The sequence below is a fragment of the Acomys russatus genome, chromosome 23 (genome assembly GCF_903995435.1).
Source record: "Acomys russatus chromosome 23, mAcoRus1.1, whole genome shotgun sequence".
Taxonomy (NCBI): domain Eukaryota; kingdom Metazoa; phylum Chordata; class Mammalia; order Rodentia; family Muridae; genus Acomys; species Acomys russatus.
In genome coordinates, this window is record NC_067159.1 from 10,891,362 (window position 1) to 10,906,857 (window position 15,496).

At 54.5% G+C, this 15,496-nt stretch overlaps 1 protein-coding gene and 1 pseudogene across 1 annotated transcript; one reads left to right on the forward strand and one right to left on the reverse strand.

The window, feature by feature from the left end:
- Positions 1–499: 499 nt before the first annotated feature.
- On the reverse strand, positions 500–11,391 carry Ampd2 (adenosine monophosphate deaminase 2). The gene is made up of 18 exons (XM_051165635.1): positions 11,289–11,391; positions 6,980–7,110; positions 6,599–6,729; positions 6,225–6,293; positions 6,020–6,131; positions 5,559–5,745; positions 5,163–5,304; positions 4,963–5,052; positions 4,576–4,705; positions 3,449–3,643; positions 3,232–3,363; positions 2,918–3,081; positions 2,516–2,642; positions 2,261–2,424; positions 1,868–1,988; positions 1,407–1,580; positions 1,123–1,233; positions 500–1,025 (listed from the first exon to the last, which is right to left on the reverse strand). The coding sequence occupies exons 1-18, from the start codon at positions 11,374–11,376 to the stop codon at positions 819–821; spliced, it is 2,475 nt and encodes an 824-aa protein (XP_051021592.1). The 5' UTR covers positions 11,377–11,391; the 3' UTR covers positions 500–818.
- Positions 11,375–12,915, forward strand: LOC127206147 (uncharacterized; annotated as a pseudogene).
- The last annotated feature ends 2,581 nt before the right edge of the window (positions 12,916–15,496 follow it).

Sequence of the window (15,496 nt, forward strand, 5' to 3'; positions counted from 1 at the left end):
ATGGGTCATATGAAACACTGTTCTTCATAGCAAAGGCCTCAGTCTAGAACATAACACATGAGGCTAGCTGGGATCTGGGTCGGGTCAAAGACCTGGAAACCCCCCAAGGAAGGTACCACTCCCCAAGGCTAATGAGAGACCCAGCATCCTCAACAACAGTAGCCTCCAAATGTAGACACAGATCAGGGCAGCTGTCCCCTCCCACAGGGGTACAAGGGAGCTGGTAACATAGGAACATGTAGACTGAAGGAATTGACGTGGCAGGAGCAGTGGTCCAGCCCCTCAAAGCTAGGCCTCCAGGGCCATGAGCAAGCCTACCGCTTGCTCTGCACAGCACAGACAGGCTGGGACTTCACTGAGGCTGAGCAACCAGTGCCGCAGCACAGGGATAATGAAGACTTCCAGACTGCTCCACGGCCGCCTAACGAGAAGGGAATTCAACCTGAACTCTAGCCAAAGCCTGGATTTGCCGAGGTAGGGCTCCCGGGGCTAAAGGGGCCAGCCCCATACAACCATCCCTAGCCCCTGTGGACACTGAAGACACCAGAAGATAGCCAGACTGCCGACAATCCTGGGATGGGTCACTAGCAGGGCCAACCTTTCAATCTTAGCCATCAGGTACCACCTGAGCCAAGAGAATACTGAAGCCGATTCCTAGACTTGGTTTCACTGAGGTGACCCAAAGGCAAGAGACGATCAAAGACATGCGGGACAGAAACAAAGAACAGAGACATGCAGAGACCACACCAGGTGGGAGGGGTCCAACCAGACACAATCAAGTTGCTGAGATGGGGCAAGCACTGCCTAGGCCAGGCTCACTAAGGCCCTGGGCTCATGACGATGCCCACTTCCTCCGGGATGGTCTCCAGCATCTCACTCTGGACGGCCTGTGTGATAAGCGCCAGCTCCTGGCACAGGGTCTCGTGGCGGTAGCCCACGCGGATGTCTGGCACATTGGTACGGCGGATGTCATTGCCCTCAGGGCCCTCCTTGGTATAGTTGGGTCCCAGCCAGTGGCTCTTTACCTGCAGGGGGTTGTAGGTAACAGGCAGAGCTGCAGGCAGATCCAACCACCTCCCCAAATGCAAAGAAGGGGGAGAGAGGTCAGGTGGAGTGTCATACCTTGTGGGAGAAGCCACTCATGAGCACACTGTTACGAGCCAGTTCACACATGTCGCAGGAGCTGAGCTTCCACACCTGGGTGGCGATGCTGTACTCTTCCATCAGGGGCTCCTACAGAGGCCAGGTTCCTTGAGAGAAGCATCAAGCCCCTGCAGTCTCTCCTTCCTTTAAGGGCTTGGCTAGCAGTTGCCACACCAGCAAGGGGCAACACCAGCCCGAAAACACGCCAGGCTCCCCTAGTCACACACCCACCACCCCCGCTTGCCTGCTGGGCTGGGTCTGACCTTGGTGAAGTGGAACTGCAGGGGATCATCTGTGGACAGCGAGACCATGAGGCCACGGGACAAGTACTCAGGAAGAGGGTTCCGGTGGTAGCTGAGAAACAGGCTGTTGTTGCTGAGCGGGGACATGGCAATGCCAATCTGAGCCAGGTAGTACAGGTACTGCAGGACAGGGGCCTGGGCAGGCAGGAGGAATGGAGTGCTGCTTGTCATGCAAGGACATGCTGGTTCTGGGGCACAGGGAAAGTGGGGGTGGGGGACGCAGGCGACCAGGGTAGGTCTCACCCAAGAATGAGAAACCCAAGCTGGGCTCCTCAGCAGAGCATTGGGTGGGAAGAGCTAATTATACTGGGAAGGAGGAATGTGATCTCATGGCGAGGTGAGGAGGAGGGGGGATCAGGAGGGCAAACAGCTGCATGTGGAGGCTTGGGGCGGGGGTGGGGGGGCAGGATGTAGATCCTGACCTTGCGTAGCAGCAGCCCGTGGGAGATGTTCTCGGCCAGCATGAAGGCTGACACCAGGTGGTGGATGGGTCCAGCCTCCCCGCAGTGTGGCCTCAGCACAAACGTATGGAACCCTCTCTGCCTGAGGGGTGTGAGGAGAGGACTCAGCACCAGAGCCTGGCAACGCCTAAGCTCACCCTGACCCAGACTCCGCCCCCCCCCACCCCCACCCCCGCTCCCCCTGACCCCATACCACCAGGACACGTGTGCCCTCCAGCTAGTGACTCTGGGAAAAGAGCCTAGTCAGTCTGGGCACCAGGGGCAATGAGTGTGTGAAGGCACCCACTGTGGCCTCAGAGCTCGGGGCGCTCAAGCAAGGCAAGCAGGGGGGTTCGGCACTCCTCCAGGAAGCACCTGCGCAGGTGGTTCAGCATGGCCATGTTGGCAAAGGTATAGTACAGGTAGTAGGCATAGGGTGGGTTGTCTTCCTCCATCCAAGCTTCAGGGAGGGGACTCTCCAGGTTGAAGACGTGGTTCTCCGGCTTGGATTCATCATCCACGCTGTCAAAACCATCCACCTGGCAAAGAGCTGGTGGGTCAGGCCTAGAGCCACAGCTGGGCCCTCACCCAGCCACTCTGCTCTCACCCAGCCTGTGCCACCCCGCTCACGTGCTCCAGAAAGAGGTGCAGCTCTGGGTGGCTGGCAGGGTGCACAGTAGCCTCAAACAGCGGCAGGAAGATGTTCTCCAGCATCTCCTGGAAGTTGGCCAGCTGGCCCTTGGTGCGGTACACATCACTGCAGAGAAGACAGGACCGCAAGCATTACGCAGGTCAGGGCCAACAGCAGGCCAGAGTCAGAGTCAGAGCTGTCACGAGAAGCATGGGAGTGCGTTTGAACCGCAGTGGGAAAGTAGGACACCCAGACAGACCAGCCTGGACAGACTGTGGGCCGGCTTGGGAGGCCCCCCTCCTGGCACCTAGAGTGCCTAGTTTGGCTACTGAAGGCTCAGCCATCCTGGTACAGCAGGAAGCAGGCCCTGGCCACTCCCTCCCACGCTAAGGGACACTCACAAGAGGCGGGGCACCTGCACCAGCCAGCGCACATTGGGAGAGTGTACTTTGTGCATCACCGCCCAGCGTGCCAGCTTGTCCCACTCGTCCCTCGAACGCCCGTAGATAGACAGTCGGAGCTCTGCGTTCTGGTATTTGCTCTCTTCCAGGTCTGACATCACCTCCTAGACGCCAGAAGTAACAGCATCTAGGTTCCTCCCTGCCCCGTGTACCCATCCCACACGCTCAGCAGGCTTCCCAACTCCCTCCTCCCGTCCCTTGAGCCCTCCCTACACAGGGGCTGCAGCTCAGCCCCGGGGGAGTCGCCTCCATACCTTGATGATATGAGCAAAGTACTTCCCGGAAATCTTGTTGTCGGTTTTAATGAAGATCTCTCGGAGGACGGACTCCCCGATAGGGTTGTATTTGGCGTTGAATTTGTCAAATCGATGAAAGGTATTCCTGTCCTGGAGGGGATGGGAAGGCCCAGGTCACCCCTGACCCCTGGTCCCAGTGCGGAGCCAACACCCCAGCCCACGGCACGTGACAGACCGCGTGCACGTCGAGGGTGTCCACGCTCAAGTCATAGGCAGTGAGGTTCATGCTCTCGAAGACCTCACGCAGCGTCTGCTCCCGGCCCTGCTCGACATGCACGATCTCCTCCAGGTGGCGCTTCATCGCCCGCTTGATGAAGCGCAGCAGATGCTTCTGGTTCATGCAGGAGGAGGCATGGATGTGCGTGTCCACCTGCAGTGGGAGAGGAGACTGCCATGTCCACCAAAGGCTGCGCCTTGGGACTGGGGAGACGGCGTGGCCAGTAGGTGTCTGTCTGCTAAACAAACATGAGGACTTGCAGTTGGGATCCCCTGAGCCCACATAAATGCCAAGGATATGAAGCGGCCTGTCTGTAGTCTTTTTCCTTTCAGATTTATTTATTTATTTAAGTATACAGTGGTTTGCCTGCATGTACACCTGCAGGCCACAAGAGAGCATCAGATTTCATTATAGATGGTTGTGAGCCACCATGTGGTTGCTGGGAATTGAACTCAGGACCTCTGGAAGAACAGTCAGTAGTCTTAACCTTTGAGCCATCTCTCCAGCCACCACCACCTCCCCCCCGCCCGTCTATAGTCTAGGTTCAAGCGAGAAACTCTGCTTCCATGTATATAAGGTAGAAGACAGGCAATGTCAACTTTGCCTCCCACCACACATGTGTACACACGCATACATGCTTGCATGTGCACGCACGCACGCGCATACACACACACACACAATGTGACCACACACTCACAAACATGCATGTACACAACATACACACCATAACATATACATACAAAGTTGGGGAGAGATGGCTCAGCAGGTAAAGGCGCTTGCTACCATACCTGACAACCTGAGACAAGCCCCAGAACCAACTCAGTGGGAGAAATGACTCCTGGGAAGCTTCTCTCTGTGTCCCCATGCCCGCCCCACATACATACACAAATTAATTAAAACGTAATAAACTTTTAAAGGAAAGGTCCATGACCAAAGCAGCGGGTATGAAAGGGTTCTCCATATTGGATGCTGCGGTTGGTAGCGAGGGATGGGGAGAGTAGGGAGGGTGGGGTGGGGGTTGGGGTGGGGGGGAGAGTGGGGGGGACAGTGGATCAGGACACAGAGGCCACGAGCTGAGGGCCCACCTTCCGGATGTTGTAGAAGTCCCGGTGTGGCACCTTCTTCTGTGCAGCAAGCTCCTTCATCTCATTAAGCAGAACGTGCATCTGGAATTTGGAGCTCAGGTACTGCAGCCGGCGGTAGCAGAATGACTTTCTGGACAAGAAAAGAAAGAGAAAGACTCAGATCCTGGTGGAGGTTCCTGGGGAGGGACGGAGGTTGAAAGGAAGAGGCAGGAGCATAGAGAATAAGGTCAGCCAAGGGGGCAGCAAGCAAACCAGGGTTAGATGACCAGGGAGTGGCAGGAGCAGGAGACAAGGTGACAATTGTCTGAGGCAGGGCAGGGCAGGGCACGGTTGAGGCTGGAGAATCTCGTTTATGAGATGAGCTGAATGGGACAGGTGCAAACTTACATGGGGCCATTGATGATCAGGGCCATCAGCACGTTGACGTCAGCTACAAACTCCTGTAGGTCGGGGTACGGCAGCTCCACCTCTGGACAGCTAGCACACAGGAAGCTCAGGTGAGGAGAGCAAGCCAAGTCCTCCTGCCCCTCCCAAGCCAATGCATTACTCCATGGGGTATACCCCAACACACCCCACACCCCACTTACTGCTCATCAGGGTCCCTGCGGGTGTAGACATGCACCACACCACGCACCATACGCAGACCCCAGCCCAGGTCCCCAGGCATGGTGCTTGGCTCACAGCGCTCATACGGGTGCTGCTCCAGCACTGGGGGGTGCACTGGGGCATCTGCAAAGAGGGGAGGGAAGAGTCAGGGCCAGGGAACTTCAAAGGCCAGCAGCTGCCCAGTCTATGGGCTCCATAAAGGGCAAAGCATGTCAGCAGCCCCCCCCCAAAAAATAATTCCCCAACCTCCACCCTCCTAGATATCAAGAAGCCAGGAAGAGGCTAGGGCGGGGGAGAGGCAGGCAGAGCAGAAGTGCCGAGGCCCCAAGCCTAGACAGCCAGGGCAGTTGTAGTTGGGGAGAGATGGGAGCTCCCACCAGCAGACACAGGGGTATCAGGACTCTGTTCATAGGTTCGAGTCTCCAGAGGCTTCTCAGCCAGCTGCTGCAGGTAACGGCGAGTGGTAGCACAGAAGCTCTGCTGTGATAGGGCCATATACTTCTCCCGGATGAAAAGCGCCCGCACCACACTTTTGGCTGCATCTAACAGGTCTGTGAATGGCACCTGAAGACAAGGACAGGCAGTCACTCTCTTTGGTCTCTATCCACACTCGGGCTCATACTCACCTTCTCAGCGGTGGTCATCCCCAGACCTCACACTGCACACCCCACCTCCACCGGTCTCAAACCCAGGAGCGCACAGCCCTCTCTGGTCCCAGCATATGAGTGAGCCCAGAACCTCGGCCACTCCAGGCACCAGAAAAAGAAACACCCTCTCCAGCATGCACCAGAACCCTCTAGAACATGAGTGCAAACCTAAGGCTTCACCCCACACTCACCCCACACTTCTCCTCCCCAGAGATGATGACCCGCTGAAATTCCCGTTCGAGGACCACATCACGCTCCCAAAGGCCCCTGTCACCCTGCCCCTCTCCTTGCTCCTTGTAGAGCCTATAGGACAGGAAAGGTAAACAAAGGTCGGGGACAGTCACAGGGCAGACCCCAGCCCCACATGATCTGTGCGTGCCCCTCTGCCCTCCTCACTGTAAGTCCGAGTCACTGTCTGTCTTCAGGAAGTCTTGCTTGGCCCGAAGCAGAATATCCGGCTCCAGCCTAGAGGTGAGCGGAAGAAGGTCTGGTTGAGCAAAAGCAGCGGCTGCAGCATCCAGGTCGCAGCACTGCGCCAGCTGCTTGCGCACATATTGTCACCTGCAGCCCACGGGCAGGCCTGCGGACCCTTGGCTGCTCTCACCCCACTTCAGAGATGAGAAAGCAGCTCCAGAAGTAAAGTTATCCAGTAGACTCCGAGCCTAACGGAAGATGGAACCAGCCGTAGCCCGTCCCTGTATGCAGCCTCCCTGGTGGACCTCAAAAACAGACAATGGGACAGGGACGGGGCAGTAAGCAGACTGACTCACTTGACATCCTGGCTGATCTGCCTCTCCAGCCGCTGCCTCCTTTCCTCTAGCTGCTCGATGGGGCTTTCCTCTGGGAACTCGTAAGGGGCGCTGCGGAGCTCACTCTCAGCCAGTGAGCGGCTGAACAACTCCTAATACCAAGGAGGGAAGGAGGAAAGGTGGGGGGGGGGGGTGCTCTTACCTTCAAGCCCTCTGCTCCTGCCCTCTCCCCCCCTCCCCCGCCCCACTTCAGAGCCTGGGCAAGGAGTGAGCACAGGAGCCAGGGTTCCTGGGAAAGGATCAGGGACTGCCAAGCATGAGATGAGGGGTGGTAGAGGTAGAGGGGGTATAGCAAAAGAGGCAGTGTTTGAGGTGAGGTGGTGCCAGGGTCCCAGGTGGTACCTCAGCAATCTCCTTGCATTTGCCATCCATAGACGTGCGAAGGTCGAGCGGGAAGTGCTTGAGGCAGGGGGCAGTACCCTGCAGGGAGCGGGCAGACTGCAGTGGTGAGGTCCCCAGACCACTCCGTGCCTCTGCAGAGACAGAGATGTCAAGGTCAAGGGGAGGAGAGACAGGGCCTGGATGCCTCTGAAAATCAAGAGCCTGGGGCCACCCTGGGGCCAGACCCTATTAAAAAGCCAGGACCTAGACACTGGGCAATACTTCCACTGAGACAGAAGAGCCAGCCATATGGGACTCCTAAGGGTATTCACCCACATCCACACAGAGGCCTGCTCAGGGATGAGGTCCTGTGCCTGCCTGTGGAGCAAAAGGTCCCCGTCAAGCCTGGCGTGGTGACGCACGCCTTTAATCCCAGCACTCGGGAGGCAGAGGCAGGCGGATCACTGTGAGTTCGAGGCCAGCCTGGTCTACAAAGTGAGTCCAGGATGGCCAAGGCTACACAGAGAAACCCTGTCTCGAAAAACCAAAAAAAAAAAAAAAAAAAAAAGGTCCCTGTCAACCCGCAAACAGAACTTGAGATGGCGGTGGCCCACTCCCTTAGATCAGGAGAAACTACCTGCACATGACTATTTTCCAGAAAGGGGTACATACATACACACATACACACACACACACACACACACACAGACACACAGAGCACTCATTTAGAACTAGTGGTTACACCACAAATCGTCAACTTCTACCAGGGTCAGATCTAGCCCGGGCCTAACAGATGTCTCACTGAAAAGTACAGAACCTGGACCTGCAAAGCACAAAGTACAGCAGCCACCCAGCTCCGACCTGAGAAGCAACCCTTAAGAAAGAGGACCTGGTTGGCAAGGAACCCTGTCTCCCTCTGGAGGCCTGTCCTCTCTCTCCCAGGACCCCAGAGCTGTCAAGATAAGGGGCTGATCCTAGGCTACCCCTCCCCACTGCTGGCTGCCCTTCCAAAGGGAGCTGCCACGGTCTGAGCCACTTAGGATCTAGGCTGGAGGCCTCATGGAGGGCCCTGGGAAAGGCAGACTTGGAAGCCAGAGGGTTTTGTACTCCAACATGGGCTCTACCTACTACAAGGCTAACCCTGGATGTCTGAAGCTGCTAGTCTCCTGGGCGGCCTAAGCTCCCACCAGCCCACCAGGAAGGAACCTCTCTGGCTCCTTCAACCGTCTGAGACTCCTCATGCAGGAAGCTGTGCACAGACCATTTGGTTCTCCCAGCCAGCTGTAGACAGTGCATCCCTCCAGAACCTTCTCCATCGCCTCCACTCTGACTTAGAAAAGGACTCAGGAGCCACCTCTAGGCATTATGCCTTAAGGTCTCTGTACCCACTTCCTAGGATTCCAGGTATGGTCCCAAAGCTGGACAAAGAGAGGGGTGCTTACCCTAGATCAGAACCCAGTTACCTACTTGCCTTGGTCCCTACTGGAACCCTACCTGCAGAGTTCAAAAGTGCTCTGGTCAGCAGCCCTGTGCCCCTTGCCTGCCTGTTTTGCCTTGTGAAGCTGCAGCCAGTCCCCCAGGACAGCTCAGGGGCTGGCATGGGCTGTACCAAGTGCAGCTATAAGCAGGGGAGACCCTGGGATGGCTGCAAGTAGGGAGCTGGGAGAGTTCAGGGGAGTTCAGAAGGGGGAAGGGGCAGGAATTGGGAGGTGAGAAGAACTCATTCTAAGTGGGCCTTAACCTCTTCAGTGCCAGGAGGCCCACCCAGATCCCGGCATCTCAACAGGGAGAAACAAGACAGGCTGACACAGCAAGGCAGCCTGGCAGGGGAGGAGCCAAGTCTCCTTAAAACCACAGCCCTAGGAGACAGAGAGTGGACACAGTCTGGCTGGTCAAAGGGTAGGAGGAGAGACCATGAGGGAGGCCAGCCATCCTCCCTTGAGGCCTGTAGTCTCTGACCAGCTTCATCTGCCCACCATTGTCTTTGGGCCCTGACTACAGACTCTTCGGGAAAGACAGGGCCTTTGCTACACACAGGAGCTAACTGATAGTTTGACAATTAGCCTAATATTCCTAGCGCACACACCAGTTCCAAGCCCACCATCAGAGTGGGAACCACTTGTTCAGGAAGAGTACTTTGGAGTATGGGAGGAGCATTTGGAAGTCATACGGGACTCTCCTTTTGTTTACTTGCTTGTCTTAACCTCTGGACACAGGCTATAAACGGGTGAGAAAGTAGCCTTGTCCTACCTGGCGGCAACCCCAGGAGACTCACAGGGGAATGCCATACAAGCTTCTGTAAAGCTTAGGTCCCTACTGGAACCCCATGGAACTGCAATTAGGGATTCCTGGGACCCTCAAAACACTTCCCGTTGGACGCCCTTCAGTGAGGAGGGTGAGAGCTTCTCTGAGCCCAGTGCAGGGCCAAGGCTGACAAACAGGGAAGAGCAAAGAGAAGAAAGAAACCTTGCAGGGGTGAAAGGTAATGCTGTTCCTCTCTTGCAGGAGAGCAGAATAGGGGGAGAAGCAAAGTCAACACCTACCCACCCAATCCAGGGTTTGAAGTCTTTGATCATCAAGATCCTACGCAGGGTGTTGGTGGCACAAACCTTTAATCCCAGCACTCGGGTGGCAGAGGCAGGTGGGATGTCTGTAAATTCGAAGTCAGCCTGATCTACAGAGTGAGTTCTAAGACAAATAAGGCTACACAGACAAACCCTATCTCAATAAAATAAAAATAAAAATAAAAAAGGAACCCAGAATCTTCTTAAATACAGATCCAGACCACTTGGGAGTTTTGTTTTCTATCTTTTGCTTTACTGGACCACACCTGAGGCCTGGATATGCCAGGGAAGTCCTCCACCACCTAGCTGTATCCTTATCCTTTTTTATTTTTACTTTCAGGCAGTATCTTACTAAGTGTCCAAGCATGCCTGGAACTCATGATCCTCCTGCCTCAGCCTCCTAAGTACCTCATCACAGGTGTACATCACTATACCAAGCCACCAACCACCACGTCTACGCCCCTGAAGGCAGACCGCAGACAGAGCTGCAGAAATGAAGCCAAACCCTCTCATCTGAAACCTTTTCCTATCAGACAGCCCCTGGCCTTCCACAGAAGTGCTGGGTGAACAGGAAAGGACCCAGCAGCCAGAGTCATCCTCCTAGTCCAGTCACACGACTGCAAAAGACTACTAGGGGACTCACCAGAGGTGACAAACAGGCACTAACTTCCACACTTTCTCAGACCAGGACCCGTCTCCCTGGCCCTGTGCCAAAAGGTGGCATCCTCAACACCACACCTACACACAGCCAGCCAAAGGGGGACCATCCTACCAGCTCCAGGATTCACTAGGCCCTGACCCCAAGTACAAGATGCTCTCATGGTCTGACCACCTAAGGGTCTCTGATTCAGCACAGAGCTAGCCCCAGGGCATACACCTACAAGACAGATCTGAGCACAGAGAATATATCTCAGCACAGTACAAAGCCTTAGTCCAACACCTTCAGCAGTGTAAGATCATGCTAGAGGAGGGCAGTCAGGGTGTGAATACAGGCAGCCATGAGGGGTTAATGAAACCCAATCAACCACCCAAAGGTCTTTCTCTAGCCCTTAGACTTGAGAGCTACAGACACCCTAGTAGCTAAGTCCTCACCAGGACGGACACAGCCGCCACCACATGACCAGCTGCAAATGGTGCAGAGATGCCCACAAAGTAGGAGCCAATCCGAAGGGTGCAGCGTACACAGCCCACCAGCCATCATCCCAAGGACTCCCCCACTCTGCTAAAGAGACTCACAACGCAGACCAGGAACAAGCAGACAGGAAGGATGATACTGGCACCGGAGCCCTAGCCCTGGTGTGTGTGCCAGCAATGCAGGACCCCCACATGTCACCAAGGAGGGAGTTCTAGATCTAGGGTCTTGGATGAAGTGAAGGCAGGACAGGCTGAGCCTGCCTGCTATAGGCACAGACACCAATCAGAGTAGCCAGTCCGCAGTCAGTCCCACACCCCCCCCCACTCCATTCACATAGGCGCCACACGCAGTCTTGGCATCTGCACAAGCAGACACGTGTGCATTATATACCTCTTCTGCACCCACATCCACACCCACTCCTTGTTACGGTGGGGAGCAACCCTGACATGGTAACCTCAGGCACCCCCTCCCACCTCCCTCCCTGTGCCACCCAAGCCACCTAGCCAGCCCTGGAACGGAGATCTAGGCACCACTGCAGAGAGGGTGCTTCAGAAAGAAGCCCCTCTCTGAGGCACTCAGTGGCTTGGACAGGCGATGGGAAAGCCCAAGCCTGAAGCCAAAAAACACTCACCTGGAGCGGCAGCGGAAGCTTGCAGGCTGGCCCGCTTCTTAAAGGGATATTTGGCCTTGGGTTTGCCTGGTCCAGGATAGGATGCCATGGCTAGGGCCAAGGCGACAGCGGAGGAACCTCACCAGCTGGGGCCAAGCTCTCTTACATCCAACCCCTTCCTCCGCCCCGCCCCCAGCGGGAGTGACTGATGCAGGAAGCAGCGCCCCGCAGGCGGAAGAGGCCCTGGCCACGATTTCTTATGTTGTCTAGGCAACCTCGGGGAGTGGGGCCTCCATCCTGCCCCTTATCCCTCCCTTCCCACTCTAGTCGCGAGAGTGACGTGACTGATGGTGGCTGGGACCGGGGTTGGGGGATGGCGTGCAGAGAAAACAGATGGAGCAACGCCAGCTCTCAGCCCTGCACCACCCTCACCCAACCTCGGGAAGCCTCATCCCTTGCCAAAGCTTCAAGGCAAAGAAGCCAAAGGCAAAGAAGCCAAAGTCCGGGCTAGGCTGGTCCGGCCAGCCAGAGAGAAAAATAATAAGCAAGAATACAGCCTGAGCTTCTCCAAGCTCAAACCCCATTTCCTAAAGGGACAGGGCAAGGGTTCTCATGAAAACCAGGCGCCTCTAAGGCAGAGCCCCCCTCTTTTCTTCTCCAAATGACCCCTGCTCTAGGGACAGCCCAGCTCCGGGAGAAGGAGGCAGAACTGAGAACTCGAGCCCAGGAGGGAGGGGCCTGTCTTGGGAAAATTCCACTGACCGGCAGAAGCTGCCGCCTAGGAAGACAGGAAGAGTAGGAGGCAGGGTTCTGTCTGAGATCTGTTGGAAAGACCCCAGGCTCCTCAGACTGGTCCCCTTGTCTGCACATTCAAGGTCTGCTTCCCTAAACCCTTCTAGGAGCTGTTCACATCCCCTAGGTCTTGGAGGCATTGCTAAGACCATCACCCTCTTGTCCACGGACCAAGGCACCTCTGTCCTGGGGTGCCTCTATCACCAACACAGGCGCCACACACTTACCTGAGGCCATACTGCCCTGAGTCCCGAGTGGCACCAGGGAGGCTGCCTACGAAAGTCTGCACAGCGAGGAAGCCCGGCTGAGGAGGGGAGAGGGCACCCCACCGGGACGAAGTCACGCCACTGGCCCCTACACCCTCACTGAAAAGCGGAAAGGAAGGCAGTTTTTCAAAATGGCTAGCTGACCGGGGGGCGGACTCCCCCGCCGACTTCAGAGGCCAGACTGACCTCAGGAGACCCCGGAGTCGCGACCCCAAGCCCACACTCAAGAGGAAGCAGGCCACGTGCTCCCCAGAAAACCGGACCCGGAATTCGCCTAGGGTTCTTTCACCACTTTGTGGGTATCAATTAGGGATCCAACTCCCGTGGCCCGACTACGGGGGAGTCACGCAACAGGTGCGACCCCGCCGAAACCTCCCCGGCAGCGCGCCAATCTCGCCTGCCCCAGGCCCCGCCAAGTCTGCGGCCACGCCCCGTTCGGCCACGCCTCCGGCCCCATAACCACGCCCCCACCATTTTTTCCTGTTCGCCAACGCCACGTGGGCAACCTCCTGGCCAGGGTTGGCCAGGTTTGGCCCTTTGGTCTTGGGCGATTTCTGTGCGTCAGCTTCCTCATCAATAAGATGAGATGAGATAATAACAGCACCTCATCCAAAGGAGTTACAGACGATTGGCTCTAAAGCCCCCTTTGCACAATGCCTGGCACAAAGTCAGGTAGCTATTATTAGGGTCCCAGAATCCGTTTTAAGCAGAAGCCCTGCCCTGACATTCTCTGCATTCCCACCTGAGTCTGTTTCCTTCTATCGAGCATTGCAAAGCAGGGTGTGCCCATCAAAGCTGGCTCCCCATCCCACATTAGTTTCTATGTTGAGGTTAGCCTAGCCAGAAGGTCTAGGTTCAAATTTAGGCGTCTCCACCTACTTCCTGACTGACGCTGAACTTCTCTGTGGGGTTTACAGGTTAACTTTAGCTCTTACACCTGCTCTCTATGATGCTGGTGAAGATAAATGAGTTAATTATAAGTGCTGGCCTGCAAGTTACTACTCAATCATGTACCCTCTGCTTTGGCCTGGGATCCCTGTTGCCAACTCATTAACTCTCTTTGTGGCTTAGGTGAAATTGGGCTGCTTGAGTGAGGGCCACAGTCACCCTCTCAAACCAGCATTCCCATGTCCAAGGGGGCGGTCCTACCTAAAGGAAACCTGCAAAGGAAAGTCCCCTCGGTGCAATTGATCCTGTCCCTATCCTCTCTTCTTGGAGGAGTCCTTTGCCCCCTCACCCAGCTGATTGAAAGTTGTCTGTGCAACTGCTTTCAGGTTTCCCCATTGTATCCCTTCCCTCCTCTCCCCACCCTGAACTCTGGGGTCCTGAGCCCCATTCTTAGTCCACAGAGACAGGGTTTTTCCTGTTTAGCCCTGGCTGTCCTGGACTTGCTTTGTTGACCAGGCTGGCCTCGAACTCACAGAGATCCCCAGCCTCTGCCTCCTCCCAGTGCATCTGATGAGGCCTGGAGGGAGCCTCCTATCCACTTTTTTTTTTTTGGAGACAGGGTTTCTTTGTGTAGCCTTGGCTGTCCTGGACTCAATTTGTAGACCAGGCTGGCCTCGAACTCACAGAGATCCACCTGCCTCTGCCTCCCAAGTGCTAAGATTAAAGGCATGCGCCACCACTGCCCAGCGTGTCCACTATTCTTAAAACAAATTAAAAACTATTGCCTTGGGCTGTGGGATGTGGGCTCAGTGATAGCTTGTGCCTTACAGGTGGGAGGCAATCCTGAGAACTGGGAGAAAAAAAAAGACAAAAAGACAAAAACATAAACAAAAAACCCCCTATGGTGACCTCCATAAATTTGGGAGAACAGTGGAGGGAATCCAGCTCACAGAGAATCCGTAGGACTAAAAATAGAACAAGGAGATACCTTGTTCTTACTTTATTATGTTTAAATATCAAAACAGGAGCTACTGAAAGCATCCAGATACAAGTGAGAATGAACTGAACTGTGACACACATTATGTGGCCATAAACACTAATATAATCTAAGAGCCATTTAGCAAAATATAGTCAAGTATCTCAATAAGTTTTACTGTTTTGACCCAGTAATCAACATCTAACAAGTCTCCCCCCTTTTTTTAAAAACACAAAAATAATTTTATTAGCAGTTAGAGGAAATGGTCCAGGGTATGCAAATTGTAACTCTCAGTTGCCTGGAAGAAAAGGGGGAAATGTGTTGTTTTTGAAAAAGAAAGAGAAAAAGCAACATTTACGCCTTTCTGAATCCTTTGGACTCAAGAAGGGAAACAGAGCCTACAAATCTAGGGATGTCCTGGGTGGGGCTGGGGGGTGGGCACAGACCTGTTCTGTTAAGAAAGGGCTGTCTGGAAAATAGTGGCAAAGTTGTTCCATATTGCACTGTTTACCACAGAAAATTTGGAAACATGGAGGCTCAACAACAGGGGAATGTTTAAATGAATGCAACAAAATAAAACCATTAGCTGGGCAGTGGAGGCACACGCCTGCAATCCCAGCACTTGGGAGGCAGAGGCAGGCGGATCTCTGTGAGTTCGAGGCCAGCCTGGTCTACAGAGTGAGCTCCAGGACAGCCAGGGCTACACAGAGAAATCCTGTCTCAAAAAGGACAAAAGAAAAAGAAAAAAAGAAACACAACCATTAACATTCTTGGAGAATTGTTTTAATTGTATAAAGACCTTTAGACCATGAAGTTAGATGGAAGAATGGATTTCTAGAACTACACAAATAGGATGGCCCTAATTATGTGACATCTATATGTGATATACACACAGAAAAGAAACACACAGAAAATTACAGTGGAAATCAACAAAAATCTTATAGAATTCTAGTCACCAACACACTCCCCAGACTTAGAAAGTGGGCTATTCTGAATATGGCCTTTAGGCATTGAGGGAATTGTTGAGACTTCCAAGAAAAACCAAAACAAATCCCCAGATTAACAAGCAAACACCATGTGACCATACAGATGCGTATTTCTATTCTGGTAAAATACGGGTTTTGGCTTAATTTTAAGGGTCACGGCCGTACACTGGACCAGGCCTATATGAATCCCCTAATCCAGATCTGCCTTCCCACCCAGCCAATAGGTGCCAATTCCGTTCTCCACCCATCCCAGGCAAACCAGTTCATGGGCGCCTTCATCTTAACCTCCCACCAGCAGCAACACACCCTTTACTGCCTTAC